General features: G+C 44.2%; 1 protein-coding gene across 4 annotated transcripts in view; it reads right to left on the reverse strand.

The window, feature by feature from the left end:
* Nucleotides 1-15,057, reverse strand: part of LOC106573096 (anoctamin-1) — a 70,702-nt gene extending 55,645 nt beyond the window's left edge. For all 4 annotated transcript variants that reach the window (XM_014147797.2, XM_045696892.1, XM_014147795.2 and 1 more), the window contains exons 1-2: nucleotides 14,881-15,057; nucleotides 331-512 (exon numbers count right to left, since the gene is read on the reverse strand). In XM_014147797.2, the coding sequence (XP_014003272.1) occupies nucleotides 331-438 (108 nt within the window). In that variant the 5' untranslated portion in view covers nucleotides 439-512; nucleotides 14,881-15,057. The remainder of the gene's footprint in view (nucleotides 1-330; nucleotides 513-14,880) is intronic.
* Nucleotides 15,058-15,280: the final 223 nt, after the last annotated feature.

A 15,280-nucleotide genomic window follows, 5' to 3' on the forward strand; every position in this document is an offset into this window, starting at 1 on the left:
GGTGTGGCTGAAATAGCCGAATCCACTAATTTGAAGGGGTGTCCACATGATTTTGTATATATAGTGTACAACATTTGACAAATAAAGTCAGTTAATAAAAAGGCCATCAGTACAAAAGGAAACAAACAATGCAGGAATGAGGTATCCCCACTGTAATCTAAACTTTTCATTGGGCAAACCAACCAATTAGTCTTGCAAGGGTGTTCTACACTGTCAACACCAGTTTTATTGTGCTGGATGTTCTTTCCAGGAATCAGATGTTGCTATGTGCTAGCTACTATGTGCTGTGGACTGTGATTTGCCAGTTGCTGAAAAGTAAAGGTGGCTTACTATGGAATCCGGCTGGACATAGCCTATGTCCTCGATGCCCTTGATATTGATGATATCCACCTCTTTCTCTTTGCCAGGGATGGGGGTGGACCTCTCATTCTTCTCCATGGCTTCCCCAGACTGCTGGCCAGTCTCTTGGGGCTCTCCTGACGGGTCTGGGTCCTGGGTCAGGTGGGCTTTACCTGGGGAGACAAACAGCAAGGTGCATCTCTCAAGTCTCAACACATACATTTTGGGTTGGTTGTAAAGTATCATAGACGATGAATAAGCTTTTCTGTAAGCTATAAAATAGGCCTCCATGAGTTCAAATGCATAGGCGCATATAACGTAGAGTATGTGTCCATGATATGTTTCCGGTGCTAAAATTTAAGTAGCATACCTTCATGCATTCTTTATGCATGTTTCCATCTAGTTCAGGCCATGTTTCAAAGTTACAACTGTGAGTTATCACATGCAACACTGACAGCAAGCAGCAGATGTACTGTACATATGCCATATCACAGAAATGATCTAGCTCATGGATGTTTAGCTATATGATTATTTTTTGTGTTTTAAACTCAATTTGAGTGGTACACAATGTGGTTTTTAAAAATCTTTATTTTGTATTATTATATCATTGCGGAGTGACAATTAAATCAATTGTTCTAACTCTAACTGGATGTGCATGAATATCAAATAAGGATATACTGGCTAAATAATATAAAATAAGGATATACTGGCTAAATAATATGAAATAAGGATATACTGGCTAAATATGTCAACAATACTGACCAGTATCTCTTCTTTCTTTTCTCTCCAAAACTCTTGAACGTGCCGTCCTTGGCCAGCTCTCTTGTTATCTCTCTCAGAATGACCTTCTTGATCCAAATCAGTCAGGTTTCAAGACTGGTCATTCAACTGAGACTGCTCTTCTCTGTGTCACGGAGGCTCTCCGCACTGCTAAAGCTAACTATCTCTCCTCTGCTCTCATCCTTCTAGACCTATCTGCTGCCTTTGATACTGTGAACCACCAGATCCTCCTCTCCACCCTCTCCGAGTTGGGCATCTCCGGCGCGGCCCACGCTTGGATTGCGTCCTACCTGACAGGTCGCTCCTACCAGGTGGCGTGGCGAGAATCTGTCTCCGCACCATGTGCTCTCACCACTGGTGTCCCCCAGGGCTCTGTTCTAGGCCCTCTCCTATTCTCGCTATACACCAAGTCACTTGGCTCTGTCATATCCTCACATGGTCTCTCCTATCATTGCTATGCAGACGACACACAATTAATCTTCTCCTTTCCCCCTTCTGATAACCAGGTGGCGAATCGCATCTCTGCATGTCTGGCAGACATATCAGTGTGGATGACGGATCACCACCTCAAGCTGAACCTTGGCAAGACGGAGCTGCTTTTCCTCCCGGGGAAGGACTGCCCGTTCCATGATCTCGCCATCACGGTTGACAACTCCATCGTGTCCTCCTCCCAGAGTGCTAAGAACCTTGGCGTGACCCTTGACAACTCTCTGTCGTTCTCCACTAACATCAAGGCGGTGACCCGATCCTGTAGGTTCATGCTCTACAACATTCGCAGAGTACGACCCTGCCTCACACAGGAAGTGGCGCAGGTCCTAATCCAGGCACTTGTCACCTCCTGTCTGGATTACTGCAACTCGCTGTTGGCTGGGCTCCCTGCCTGTGCCATTAAACCCCTACAACTCATCCAGAACGCCGCAGCCCATCTGGTGTTCAACCTTCCCAAGTTCTCTCACGTCACCCCGCTCCTCCGCTCTCTCCACTGGCTTCCAGTTGAAGCTCGCATCCGCTACAAGACCATGGTGCTTGCCTACGGAGCCGTGAGGGGAACGGCACCTCCGTACCTTCAGGCTCTGATCAGTCCCTACACCCAAACGAGGGCACTGCGCTCATCCGCCTCTGGCCTGCTGGCCCCGCTACCTCTGAGGAAGCACAGTTCCCGCTCAGCCCAGTCAAAACTGTTCGCTGCTCTGGCACCCCTATGGTGGAACAAGCTCCCTCACCACGCCAGGACAGCGGAGTCAATCACCACCTTCCGGAGACACCTGAAACCCCCCCCCCCTAAGGAATACCTAGGATAGGATAAAGTAATCCTTCTAACTCCCCCTTAAAAGATTTAGATGCACTATTGTAAAGTGGCTGTTCCACTGGATATCATAAGGTGAATGCACCCATTTTTAAGTCGCTCTGGATAAGCGCGTCTGCTAAATGACTTAAATGTAAATGTAAATAATATCAAATAAGGATATACTGGCTAAATAATATCAAATAAGGATATACTGGCTAAACAATATCAAATATCAAAAGCTTTTTCATCCCCCCTTGTGTAAATAATTTGCTTAATAATCTATGCAATAACAAAATGGTTATAAAAGTGTAAAGTGCTATTGTTTGTTTTTCATGGTCATCCATAACTAAAGCATCCAAAAGCAACATTTATATCTGTGAAATCATCCCTCTCAATCTCCCGCTAGCTGCCCAGGCAGGCCAGGGCCCGACTCAGATGACATCTGAGAGTTTGCAGCTGAGTGTTGTTTATTTTTCAGACATACTGCACTATGTGAATTGCTCCTTGGACTCTGTTGAACCTCACCCGGATGGTGCTTTTCCTCAACTCAAAGGGAAGATGTGCGTGCATCTTCACTAACATAAGCTACTGTCCAGCTGGTCTCCATCAAGTCCCTGACTATCTCTGACTCAGGGCTCACTTCTCTGCAACATGAATTATCTGTTCGCTTCAAAACATTGGGCTTCCACCCAGTTGTGTGTTTGGCAGTTTAAATAAGCAGACCCGAGGATTAGAAGGAGTCTCCGTGGGAATCATTGTTTTTTTTTAAAGAATGAAGAGGAAAAGAAAAAGGGAAAAAATAACTTCCTCTCGTTCTAATATTAGAATGGTCTCTGTGGAATTTGGACAAGCTACACTTCAATTCATTTCAAGTTGACCATAGGTCAATCTTTCTACACAGGATACTAAAAAAAATTGAATAAAAGAGAGTGCTGTGAATTCACAATTTGTGTTCAATAACCTAATGAAAATGAAATACATTTAATATTACATTTATAAATCAGAATAAAGGAGATATAATGATAACCATAATGGGTCCACACACACACATCTAAAGTCCTATAGATTATATCCAAGTGAACTTAATAAATGGTTAAATATTGCTAAATGGTGGTTTTGTTATGATAATGTCATGATGTTATAGGTTATCTAAAACATATTAAACATGACTTTAAATGAACAATGGACTACACTGACAAATATTCGTACTAATAAAATGTGTAAATTCATTGTCATCATTCTCATTAAAATGGGTTTTGTTGCAAAACACTATGTTGCACTCCTGCCATCATCATTACGCACACCTGCCATCATCATTACGCACACCTGCCTTCCCCCGTCATGCGCATCAGCTTATGCCCTTGTATACCCGTGTGCTGATGCTGTTCCTGTCTTGTTTTATGTCTCTTCCTGATTAAATGTTCCTGATCTCACATTACTGTATTGATTCATAAAAACAGAAATACAAAAATAAATATTGATGTCACAAATGTATCATTTGCGCAGTACTTTATTAAAAATGTGGGTTATTTATTACATTCTACTGTGTAAAACCTAGCAGTACAACTCATTCCTCTGAAAGTGAGGCGGATATTTTGCGTTTTGCAACAAAACAAGATTATTTGTCTCTCTGAAATGATAGATTTCAAACAAATACATGTTTGTTATTGACTACACCATGCCATGGTTAATAAATGGTGAAAAGACACACATACGTTATTTACAACAATAAAAGCTACTTTACCGACATTTCTGAAAATGGATACAAAGCATTTTGGAATGAAACTCTTTATTTGCACACTAAACTGAAAAACTATCTGGCCTTGATTGGCAAATCAAAATAAATGTTCTACCACAGCGACCATGTTATTTATTTTGTACCCCTTTTTCGTGATATCCAATTGGTAGTTACAGTCTTGCTCCATTTCTGCATCTCCCGTACGGACTCGGTAGAGGTGAAGGTCGAGAGCCATGTGTCCTCCAAAACACAACCCTGCCAAACCGTACTGATTCTTGATACATGCTCGCTTAACCCGGAAGCCAGCCGCACCAATGTGTCAGAGGAAACACCATACAGCTTGTGACCAAAGTCAGCGGGCATGCGCCCGGACAGCCACAAGGAGTCACTCGAGCGCGATGGGACAAGGAAATCCTAGCCAGACAAAAACTCCCGTAACCCGGACGACACTGGACAAATTGTGCGCCGTCTCATGTGTCTCCCAATCGCGGCTGGCTGCAACACAGCCTTGGATCGAACCCAGGTCTGTAATGACGCCTTTCGCACTGCGATGCAGTTCCTTAGGCCGCTGTGCCACTCGGGAGGCCCCTGACCATGTTATTTTTGGGAAGTATATTTGATTCTGAGTTCGGACATATAAAGTTTGTATGTGAAAACTATTTCTAAGACGCATATACATTCAGTTGTTCCGAACTCACTTTGCTAGCGCTAAAGACAGAGACTCACTCGGCTGGGGGTCAGACATGCGCAGATCAAATACAGAGCTTAAACGCCAATTAAGGTGTTTACATGTCCTAATAATTTGAATGATTGCTCAGAAAACAAGGTGTTTAAATCGGCGCACACTTACTTCAATTAAGATAAGCACAGTAAGGTGTTTACATGACTATTGCATAATATGTGCATGTAAACATACTCAGTGTAGCCTACCTGTAATCTCTAACTAGTGCAGCCAGAAGAGCCTGGTTCCTCTCCAGGTCTTCCTTCTAGAAATATGTTGTGGTCTATGTTACTGCAAAAGCACTTTATGACAACTGCTGACGCAAAAAGGGTTTTATACATTTGATTGATTGATTGATTGATTGATTGATTGATTCGATGGGACATCATAGGTCATAAGACAACCTAGCAAGTGAAAGTGACCACAGTGTGTTGACACTACAAGGACACTGCATTTCATCCCACATCCCAAAAAGCATCTGCCACATGACGGTCTGGGCAGGAAGTGAAAGGGTGGTGTAGCAGCGAATCTTTCTGGAGACCCTGAGCTAATGTCATTGCCGGTTTCAGGGGCCCTACAGTTAAACTAGTATGTGATGTGTGTAAACACATAGTAATTCCAAAGCAGATATTGAGTTAACGATGCAGTCTCTAACCTATGTATAATTTCAAACAGTAGTTTTGAAAGTGGTGCTCACGAGCCAAAACGGGTCCCTGTTTTTTGTTTACTGTGTCATCCAGTTGTACACTAGGTCATCCATTTCATGTGATATGTTACAAATGTAGCAATTTATATGATATCACCCTAGATTCAGTACAATTTGCATGCCGCCCCAACAGATCCATGGAGGATGCACCTGCTATCACACTGCACACTGCCCTATCCCATCTGGAAAAGAGGAATACCTATGTAAGAATGCTGTTTATTGACTACAGCTCAGCCTTCAACACCAAGCTCATCACTAAGCTCGCTGCCCTGGGTCCTAACCCCGCTAAGCTCGCTAAGTCCTGGATTTCCTGACGGGCCAAACCCAGGTGGTGAAGGTAGGCAAGAACACCTCCGCTATGCTGATCCTCAACACAGGGGCTCCACAAGGGTGCATGCTCAGCCCCCTCCTGTAATGCCTGTTGACCCAGGACTGCGTGGTCAAGCATGTCTCCAACTCAATCATCAAGTTTGCAGATGACACAACAGTGGTAGGCCTGATTACCAACAACAACTAGACAGCCTACAGGGAGGAGGTGAGGGACTTGAGGAGACAGCAGAAGGAGCACGCCCCCATCCACATCAACGGGGCCGCAATGGAGAGGATGAGAAATTTCACTAAGCAAGGGTGTGGTGAAGAAGACCTCAGGAGGCTGAACACATTCCATTTGGCCCTTAAGACCCTCACAAACTTCTACAGATGCACGATTGAGAGCGCCTGCTACGACAACTGCACCGTCCACAACCGCAGGGCTCTCAAGAGGGTGGTGCAGTCAGCCCAACACATCACCGGGGGCACACTGCCTGCCCTCCAGGACATCTACAGCACCCGGTGTCACAGAAGGGCCAAGAAGATCGTCAAGGACCTCAGCCACCCGAGCCATGGCCTGTTCACCCCGCTACCATCTTGTAGGTGGAGACAGTACAGGTGCAACAAAGCTGGGACCGAGAGACTGAAAAACGAACTTTCTAGATCCAGGCCATCAGACTGTTAAATTGTCACCACTAGCCGGCCTCCGCCCAGTACACTGCGCTGAACATTAGTCACTGTTACTAACCACTCGGTACTCGACCCTGCACCTAAGAAATTGCTGCCCTATGTACATACTGTAGTCATTGAACACTGGTCAGTTTAATAATGTTTACATACTGTTTTACCTACTTTATATGTATTTACTGTATTCCAGTCAAGGATCATCCTATATACAGTCGAAGTCGGAAGTTTACATACACCTTTGCCAAATACATTTAAACTCAGTTTTTCACAATTCCTGCCATTTAATCCTAGTAAAAATGACCTGTCTTAGGTCAGTTAGGATCACCACTTTATTTTAAGAATGTGAAATGTTAGTAGTAGAGAGGATTTATTGAAGCTTTTATTTCTTTCATCACATTCCCAGTGGGTCAGAAGTTTAAATACACTCAATTAGTATTTGGTAGCATTGCCTTTATATTGTTTAACTTGGGTCAAACATTTTGGGTAGCCTTCCACAAGCTTCCCACAATAAGTTGGGTGAATTTTGGCCCATTCCTCCTGACAAAGCTGGTGTAACTGAGTCAGGTTTGTAGGCCTCCTCGCTAGCACACACTTTTTCAGTTCTGTCCACATATTTTCTTTAGGATTGAGGTCAGGGCTTTGTGATCGCCACTCCAATACCTTGACTTTGTTGTCCTTAAGCCATTTTGCCACAACTTTGGAATTATGCTTGGGGTCACTGTTAATTTGGAAGACTCATTTGCAACCAAGCTTTAACTTCCTGACTGATGTCTTGAGATGTTGCTTCAATATATCCACATACATTTCCTCTCTCATGATTTCATCTATATTGTGAAGTGCACCAGGCCCTCCTGCAGCAAAGCACCCACACAACTTGATGCTGCCAGCCCCGTGCTTCACGGTTGGGATGGTGTTCTTCGGCTTGCAAGCGTCACCCTTTTTCCTCCAAGCATAATGATGGTCATTATGGCCAAACAGTTCTATTTTTGTTTCATCAGGCCAGAGGACATTTTTCCAAAAAGTACGATCTTTGTCCCCATGTGCAGTTGCAAACCATAGTCTGGCTTTTTATGGCAGTTTTGGAGCAGTGGCTTCTTCTTTGCTAAGCAGCCTTTCAGGTTATGTCGATATAGGACTCGTTTTACTGTGGATATAGATACTTTTGTACCTGTTTCCTCCAGCATCTTCACAAGGTCCTTTGCTGTTGTTCTGAGATTCATTTGCACTTTTCACACCAAAGAACGTTCATTTCTAGGAGACAGAATGCACCTCCTTCCTGAGCAGTATGATGGCTGCGTGGTCCAATGGTGTTTATACTTGTGTACTATTGTTTGTACAGATGAACGTAGTACCTTCAGGCGTTTGGAAATTGCTCCCAAGGATGAACCAGACTTATGGAGATCTACGTTTTTTTTCTGAGGTCTTGGCTGATTTCTTTTGATTTTCCCATGATGTCAACCAAAGAGGCGCTGAGTTTGAAGGTAGGCCTTGAAATACATCCACAGGTACACCTCCAATTGACTCAAATTATGTCAATTAGCTTATCAGAAGCTTCTAAAGCCACGACATCATTTTCTGGAATTTTCCAAGCTGTTTAAAGGCACAGTCAACTTAGAGTATGTAAACTTCTGACCCACTGGAATTGGGATACAGTGAATTATAAGGGAAATAATCTGTCTGTAAACAATGGTTGGGAAAATTACTTGTGTCATGCACAATGTAGATGTCCTAACCGACTTGCCAAAACTATAGTTTGTTAACAAGAAATTTGTGGAGTGGTTGAAAAACGAGTTTTAATGACTCCAACCTAAGTGTATGCAAACTTCCGACTTCAACTGTAACTACGGCTGTACAGATATCTTCTATTCATATACAGTCTGTAATGTCTATACCCAGCATCATCTATGTCACGTCCTGACCAGTAAAATAGGTTGTTTGTTATTGTAGTTTGGTCAGGACGTGGCAGGGGTGTGTTTGTGTTGTCGGGGTTTTTGGGTAGTGTTCTATGTTTTGTATTTCTATGTTCTATTTTCTAGTTTTTCTATATCTACGTCTAGTTTATTGTTTTGACCTTCAATTGGAGGAAGCTGTTGCTCGTTGCCTCTAATTGAAGGTCCTATTTAGTAGGGGTGTTTTCCATGGGGTTTTTGTGGGTAGTTATTTCCTGTTTTGTGTTCGTGCACCTGACGGGACTGTTTAGTGTCGTTTGTTGTTTTTGTATACGTGTTTCTTTTGTTTTCCTTTAATAAAATAAGAAGATGAGTTTACACGTTCCCGCTGCGTTTTGGTCAAATCCCTACGACACCCGTGACAGAACTACCCACCACCAATGGACCAAGCAGCGGAGGAAGGAGCAGCAGCAGAGCTATAAGGAGTTTTGGACTTGGGAGCAGATACTAGCGGGAGAAGGACCATGGAGGAAGGCTGGAGATGACAGAGAATGCTATGCTGGGACATGGCTAGCAAGGAAGCCTGAGAGGCAGCCCCCAATTTTTTTTTGGGGGGGGGCACACGGGGAGATTGGCTAGGGCAGGCAGTAGACCTGAACAAACTCCCCCTGCTTATTATGGGGAGCAGCGGATCAGAAGAGCGCCGGTGTATGCGGGAAGTGCGCACGATCTCGCCAATGCGCACGCACAGTCCAGCGCGAGCGATCCCAGCCCCTCGCAAGTGCCGTGCTAGATTGGGCATCCAGCCTGGAAGGAGGATGCCTGCGCAGCACATCTGTCCACCAGTGCGCCTCTTAGGCCCAGGCTACCCTACGCCCGCTCTACGCACGGCAGCCATCAGGCCTCTGCACAGCCCAGACCTCCAGTGTTTACTCATGGCCCAGTGTATCCAGTTCCTGCTCCTCGCACTAGCCCTGAGGTGCGTGTCTCTAGTTTGGCGCCTCCAAAGCCAGCACCACGCACCAGGCCTCCAGTGCGTCAGCCCAGTCTAGTATGTCCTGTTCCCGTTCCTTGCACTAGCCTTGGGGTGCGTGTCTCCAGTCTGGTACCTCCAGTACCAGCCCCACGCACCAGGCCTCCAGTGCATCACGCCAGTCCAGCTCGTCCTGCTCCTGCTCCTCGCACTAGCCCTGTGGTGCGTGTCCCTAGTCTGGCGCCTCCTAAGCCAGCCCCACGCATCAGGCCTTCAGTGCGCAGTCCCTGTCCAGAGCTTCCGACGACAGTGTCCCGTCCAGAGCGTCCGGCAACAGTGCCCCGTCCAGAGTGTCCGGCAACAGTGCCCCATCCAGAGTGTCCGGCAACAGTGCCCCGTCCAGAGCTTCCGGCAACAGTACCTCGTCTAGAGATGGCCCACAGTTCGGAGCCTGCAGAGACGGTTTCACAGTCCGGAGCCGGCAGAGACGGCCCACAGTCCGGAGCCGGCAGAGACGGCCCACAGTCCGGAGCCGACAGCGGCGGCCCACAGTCCGGAGCCAGCAGAGACGGCCCACAGTCCGGAACCGGAGCTCCCAGAGTCGCCCTACAGTCCGGAACCGGAGCTCCCAGAGTCGCCCTACAGTCCGGAACCGGAGCTCCCAGAGTCGACTTACAGTCCGGAACCGGAGCTCCCAGAGTCACCTTACAGTCCGGAACCGGAGCTCCCAGAGTTGCCCTCCAGTCTGGAGCTTCCAGAGTTGCCCTCCAGTCCGGAGCTCCCAGAGTCGCCCTCCAGTCCGGAGCTCCCAGAGTCACCCTCCAGTCTGAGGTCTCCAGCGACGCCCTTCAGCCCGAGGTCTCCAGCGTCGCGCATCAGCCCGAGGTCTCCAGTGTCGCGCATCAGCCCGAGGTCTCCAGCGACGCGCATCAGCCCGAGGTCTCCAGCGACGCGCATCAGCCCGAGGTTTCCAGCGACGCGCATCAGCCCGAGGTCTTCAGCGATGCGCCATAGCCCAGAGACTTCAGGAGGGGTAAAATATAATAAGCATTTAGCGGGGGTGGACAGGTTAGGTTGGGGAGTAAGGCCAGAGCCTGAGCCACCTCCGTAGTAGGAGGTTGGGGAGGAGGGGGATGTAGCACAAGAACCGTCGGTGACGGTGGCCACCCTCCCTTCCCTCCCTTTAGTTAGGATTATTTTTTGTTTTGGAGTTTATTTTCTTTGTGTGTTTATTTTTGTGTGAGGTGCTTCCGGGGTCTGCACCTTTGGGGGGTACTGTCATGTCCTGACCAGTAAAAGAGGTTGTTTATTATTGTAGTTTGGTCAGGACATGGCAGGGGTGTGTTTGTGTTGTCGGGGTTTTTGGGTAGTGTTCTATGTTCTGTATTTCTATGTTCTATTTTCTAGTTTTTCTATTTCTGTGTCTAGTTTATTGTTTTGACCTTCAATTGGAGGAAGCTGTTCCTCGTTGCCTCTAATTGAAGGTCCTATTTAGTAGGGGTGTTTTCCATGGGGTTTTTGTGGGTAGTTGTTTCCTGTTTTGTGTTCGTGCACCTGACGGGACTGTTTAGTGTCGTTTGTTGTTTTTGTATACGTGTTTCTTTTGTTTTCCTTCTTTAATAAAATAAGAAGATGAGTTTACACGTTCCCGCTGCGTTTTGGTCAAATCCCTACGAGACCCGTGACAATATACATGTACATTATATTTATATTCCGGATTCTGACATTGCTCGTTCAAAAAATATATATATTTCTTAATTCCTTTCTTTTTCTTTTTGGGATTTCCGTGTATTGTTTTGTATTGTCAGGTATTACTGCACTGTTGGAGCTAGAAACATAAGCAGAAACATAAGCATTTCACTACACCTGCGATAATATCTGCTAAATATGTGTACACGACCAATAAATCACATTTGATTGGATTTTGATCTGATGCGAATTTTACAATTTGTGTGATATGTTATAAATGATGTTCCAATTTGTGCAATATCTTATGAATTTGTTGTGATTAAGAAACAGGAGTGCATTTTTAAGTAATTGGACTGAACTTAAGTAACAATCCAAATGTAACCAAACCAAAATGTATCACATGCACATTGACAGCACATAGGGCCCAGACCTAATGACACTTCCGATTTGAGGGGGGCCCTTGAGTTTAAGAAAATGTATAATGTGTGAGCACATATTAGTCAAACTTTACAGGAAATATTGACAAGAAGAACTAGTGCAAACCAAACCAAAATGCAATCAGTCTTTTTGTCTTACATGATAAACCAAACACTTTATCAGTTACAAGTTACTCAAGTCTCTCACTTACAGTGTGGATAGCCGCAACCTACAATACGAACTTGATAGGCTACACTGTAAAACTTTTCTCTCATAATTTACAGCATTATACTGGCAGTAGAGTTGCCAGGTAAATACTGTAATTTGCTTTACAGCAGGGATGCTGTAGAATGTTTTACAGTAAAAAAAATTGTGCTGTCTAATACAGTTATACAGTTACAGTAATATGATGGCAACTCTGATGCCAGTATAATGCTGTCAATTTACTGTACAGCATGTTACCGAAACCAGTTTGACGGTACTAATACTCTTATTGTAGTCTTTTTTCGGTAATTGTATTGAACTAATGAATCCATTAATGGATGGATGAAATTCATTGAGGGGAGGCTGGGTTTGCAATTTACAGTTTTACTGTAATTGGATTGGTGCAAGCAGGTTGGCTGCCAGGTAATGTGTTTACATATTACAGCATATGAAATGTACACTGAGTGTACAAAACATTAAGAACACCTGCTCTTTCCATGACATAGACTGACCAGGTGAATCCAGGTGAAAGCTATGATCCCTTATTGATGTCACTTGTTAAATCCACTTCAATCAGTATAGATTATCACTATAGATTAATGGGAGAAGACAGAGGGTGAATGGGCAAGACAAAATATGCAAGTGTCTTTGAATGGGGTATGATGGTAGATGCCAGGCGGTTTGTGTCAAGAGCTGCAACGCAGGTCCTAATGTTTTGTACACTCAGTGGATATTAATATTTGGTCTTTAATATCACTTGCACTTCTAGAGGCCTTAACAAAGGCTTCCAAACCCGCAGTGACTACAGGACAAAACAGACCAAGGGCATGGCAAACACTCAACCATTAAAGGTTTTAGACTTGCTGCTCCTCTACTACGCCCCCTATACACATTTCATTGTTGGGACACTACTAGCACATATCAGTTAAATTGGTACAGCACTCTCACTCACGGGTGCAACAAATGTTGCCTCTTACAAGGCACACCTCAAAATATGTTGATGAGTCAGAAATAACAATACCATGCAGCCACCAAAAATACGGTAGGGTACTGTATTCTGCTGGGTGTAATTATAGTACCATTTGAAATACAGTAGATCTTTACAGAAATGTATACTGTTAAACCAATGTTTCATTGGAATTTAAGGTACAATTTACCAGTTCCACCTAAAATCACAGGTTAGTTGTATTGTATAATACTGTAAAAACAACAAGATATTTTAACAGTGTACCCAGAAGGTGCTGAAAATATTTGTCCACTTCACCGCCGCTTCAAAAAGATATTTACTAAAATGGTCTGAGCTTCATGCGTCTCACCTGACAGCATGAGGTTGGCCCCTGAAACGGACATTTTTTGTCTCCAGTATACATAACCTATTACTGTAAAGCAATACAGGGATGGGAATCTTTGATGGGGTTGGGGGCCACCAAAAACCTGAACTTATCATGAGGGGCCGCAATTGCTGTCCCCAATTGCAATAAAAAAAATTGTGGCCCCCCTCTTGACAGTAGAGATTAGTTTTAGACAGTAAAACTTCATTTTGGAGTCAATTTCGTGCAATTCTACACATTTTGCCATGGGGCGGAGAGAAGATTGTACAACACATGTCAGCTCATTTCCTCCAATTATACACATTTTGCAATAGGGTGGAGATCAAAATCCTATCTAAAAAATGTTAGCTGACATAGGCTAATTGACTGACTATCAGTGACTGACAAAACAAGAGAAGAACTGCTGATCCACAACCAAGTTTACATATTGCACCTTGTGTATTCTACTATTCTAACTTGTAACAGTAAGTTGAGACCCCTGGTGGAAATTGATCAGAGGGCCCATCCGTGAAATGCAATATGTTAAAGTAATTTTCACAAGAGGCTACCAATAATAGGCTACCAATAATAGTATTTTTCTGCATTTTACCCATAATGCAATGCAATTTCATTCTGTAAAACCTATAAAGTATTTTACTGTATGTTCTACAGTGTTTTACTGTTGAAATGACAGAAAAGTCTTACAGTGTGTAATGACTGAACACGCAATGCACGCAGCATCGACAATATGACCTTCTGACAGCCTTGCACAGTGCACTCCGACCTGACTGACAAAGACAGGTGAGGGTTTTGCGACAGGGAAAACTCCTCTCTCACAACATGATTGTCATACTCCTGGATTAGTTTGTACACCTGACACCATAGAACAGGAATTGGCTTCCCCTCCTCGAGCTCGACTGTCACTAAATCACATCCAAACAATAGGAAAGGTAAAAGTGGATGTTTCTGCTCCTGAGTGGCGCAGCGGAATAAGGCACTGTATTTCAGTGCTAGAGGCGTCACTACAGCCCCTGGTTCGATTCCAGGCTGTATCACAACTGGCCGTGATTGGGAGTCCCATAGGGCGGCGCACAATTGGCCCAGCGTCGTTAGGGTTTGGCCGGGGTAGGCCGTCATTGTAAATAAGAATTTATTCTTAACTGACTTCACTAGTTAAATAAAGATTTTTTTTAAAATGCTTTGGCCGAAACAATGCGCTCCAAGTCAGACCTTTGTAGCTCCTTATTTTAAACTGTCAATGGGATTGCCGGATGTTTGTATACCAAATCATATACTCACATTTTGTACAGATACATACTGAAGCCTAGTTTCATGTCTGTGTCTGTATAACAAAACTTTTTTAACGCTTGCTCAGACTCAAAAATATAACGATTATGTCCTGCTCTCGCTGCTTGAATTCCCTTTCATCTAGCGGAGTCCGACCTATGCAAAGCGCTGCAGGTTAACCAGCTCTCTTTACAGTTCAAGTTAAAGATGCAAAAGACCAAAGTAAATAATTAATTCACTGCATTTTATATCACACTCATAATTACACCATTGTATCAATTCACAAAACAATCGAAAAATAGATACACGTCTTGTATGATACACGTCTTGTATGTTTATTACATCGTTATTACGCATGCAGATTAAAGGGTGTTATTGTCCTGCGTGAGAAATTGATTTGACATGATTCATTTTGAAATATGCATTTAAACACAAAATATAATAGTTCGCTGTGACAATGACTTAGGCTAGTCTTGTCATTGTTTCACCATCCCCACATACCAACTGAAAAAATTATACAGAGATGTATCAGCAACTTTATACCTGCAGTGGATGAAATAAAAAGCCTCCGGTCCAACCTGCTGAGGAGGTTTACAGAGAATTTAAATCCATAGTGACCATCAAGCAGTCAGCCTCTCCTCGTTGTTCCCGAGGATAGTCAGTGCGCGCTGCGCTCTTGTCAGCCCTCCTTCGTCGAGTCGCGCGAAAAGTGTGAGGCAGAGGAACATGCATGAAGAACTATATCTGAGGCAGTCCCTCTTTTCCTCTTTGCCATTGAAGTATCAGCCCATTTTTTTATGGCGTAGAGTAAACCATAGGAGCCAAACATTCCCAAATCAATCATTTAATTCGCCAATACATTTAGGCAGGCCATATATTTAGGCTGTATTGAATTATCCATAGGGGTTTGTTCCATATGCATGAGACTACTTCACTTGATTGG

Source organism: Salmo salar, chromosome ssa16 (assembly GCF_905237065.1).
Source record: "Salmo salar chromosome ssa16, Ssal_v3.1, whole genome shotgun sequence".
NCBI lineage: Eukaryota > Metazoa > Chordata > Actinopteri > Salmoniformes > Salmonidae > Salmo > Salmo salar.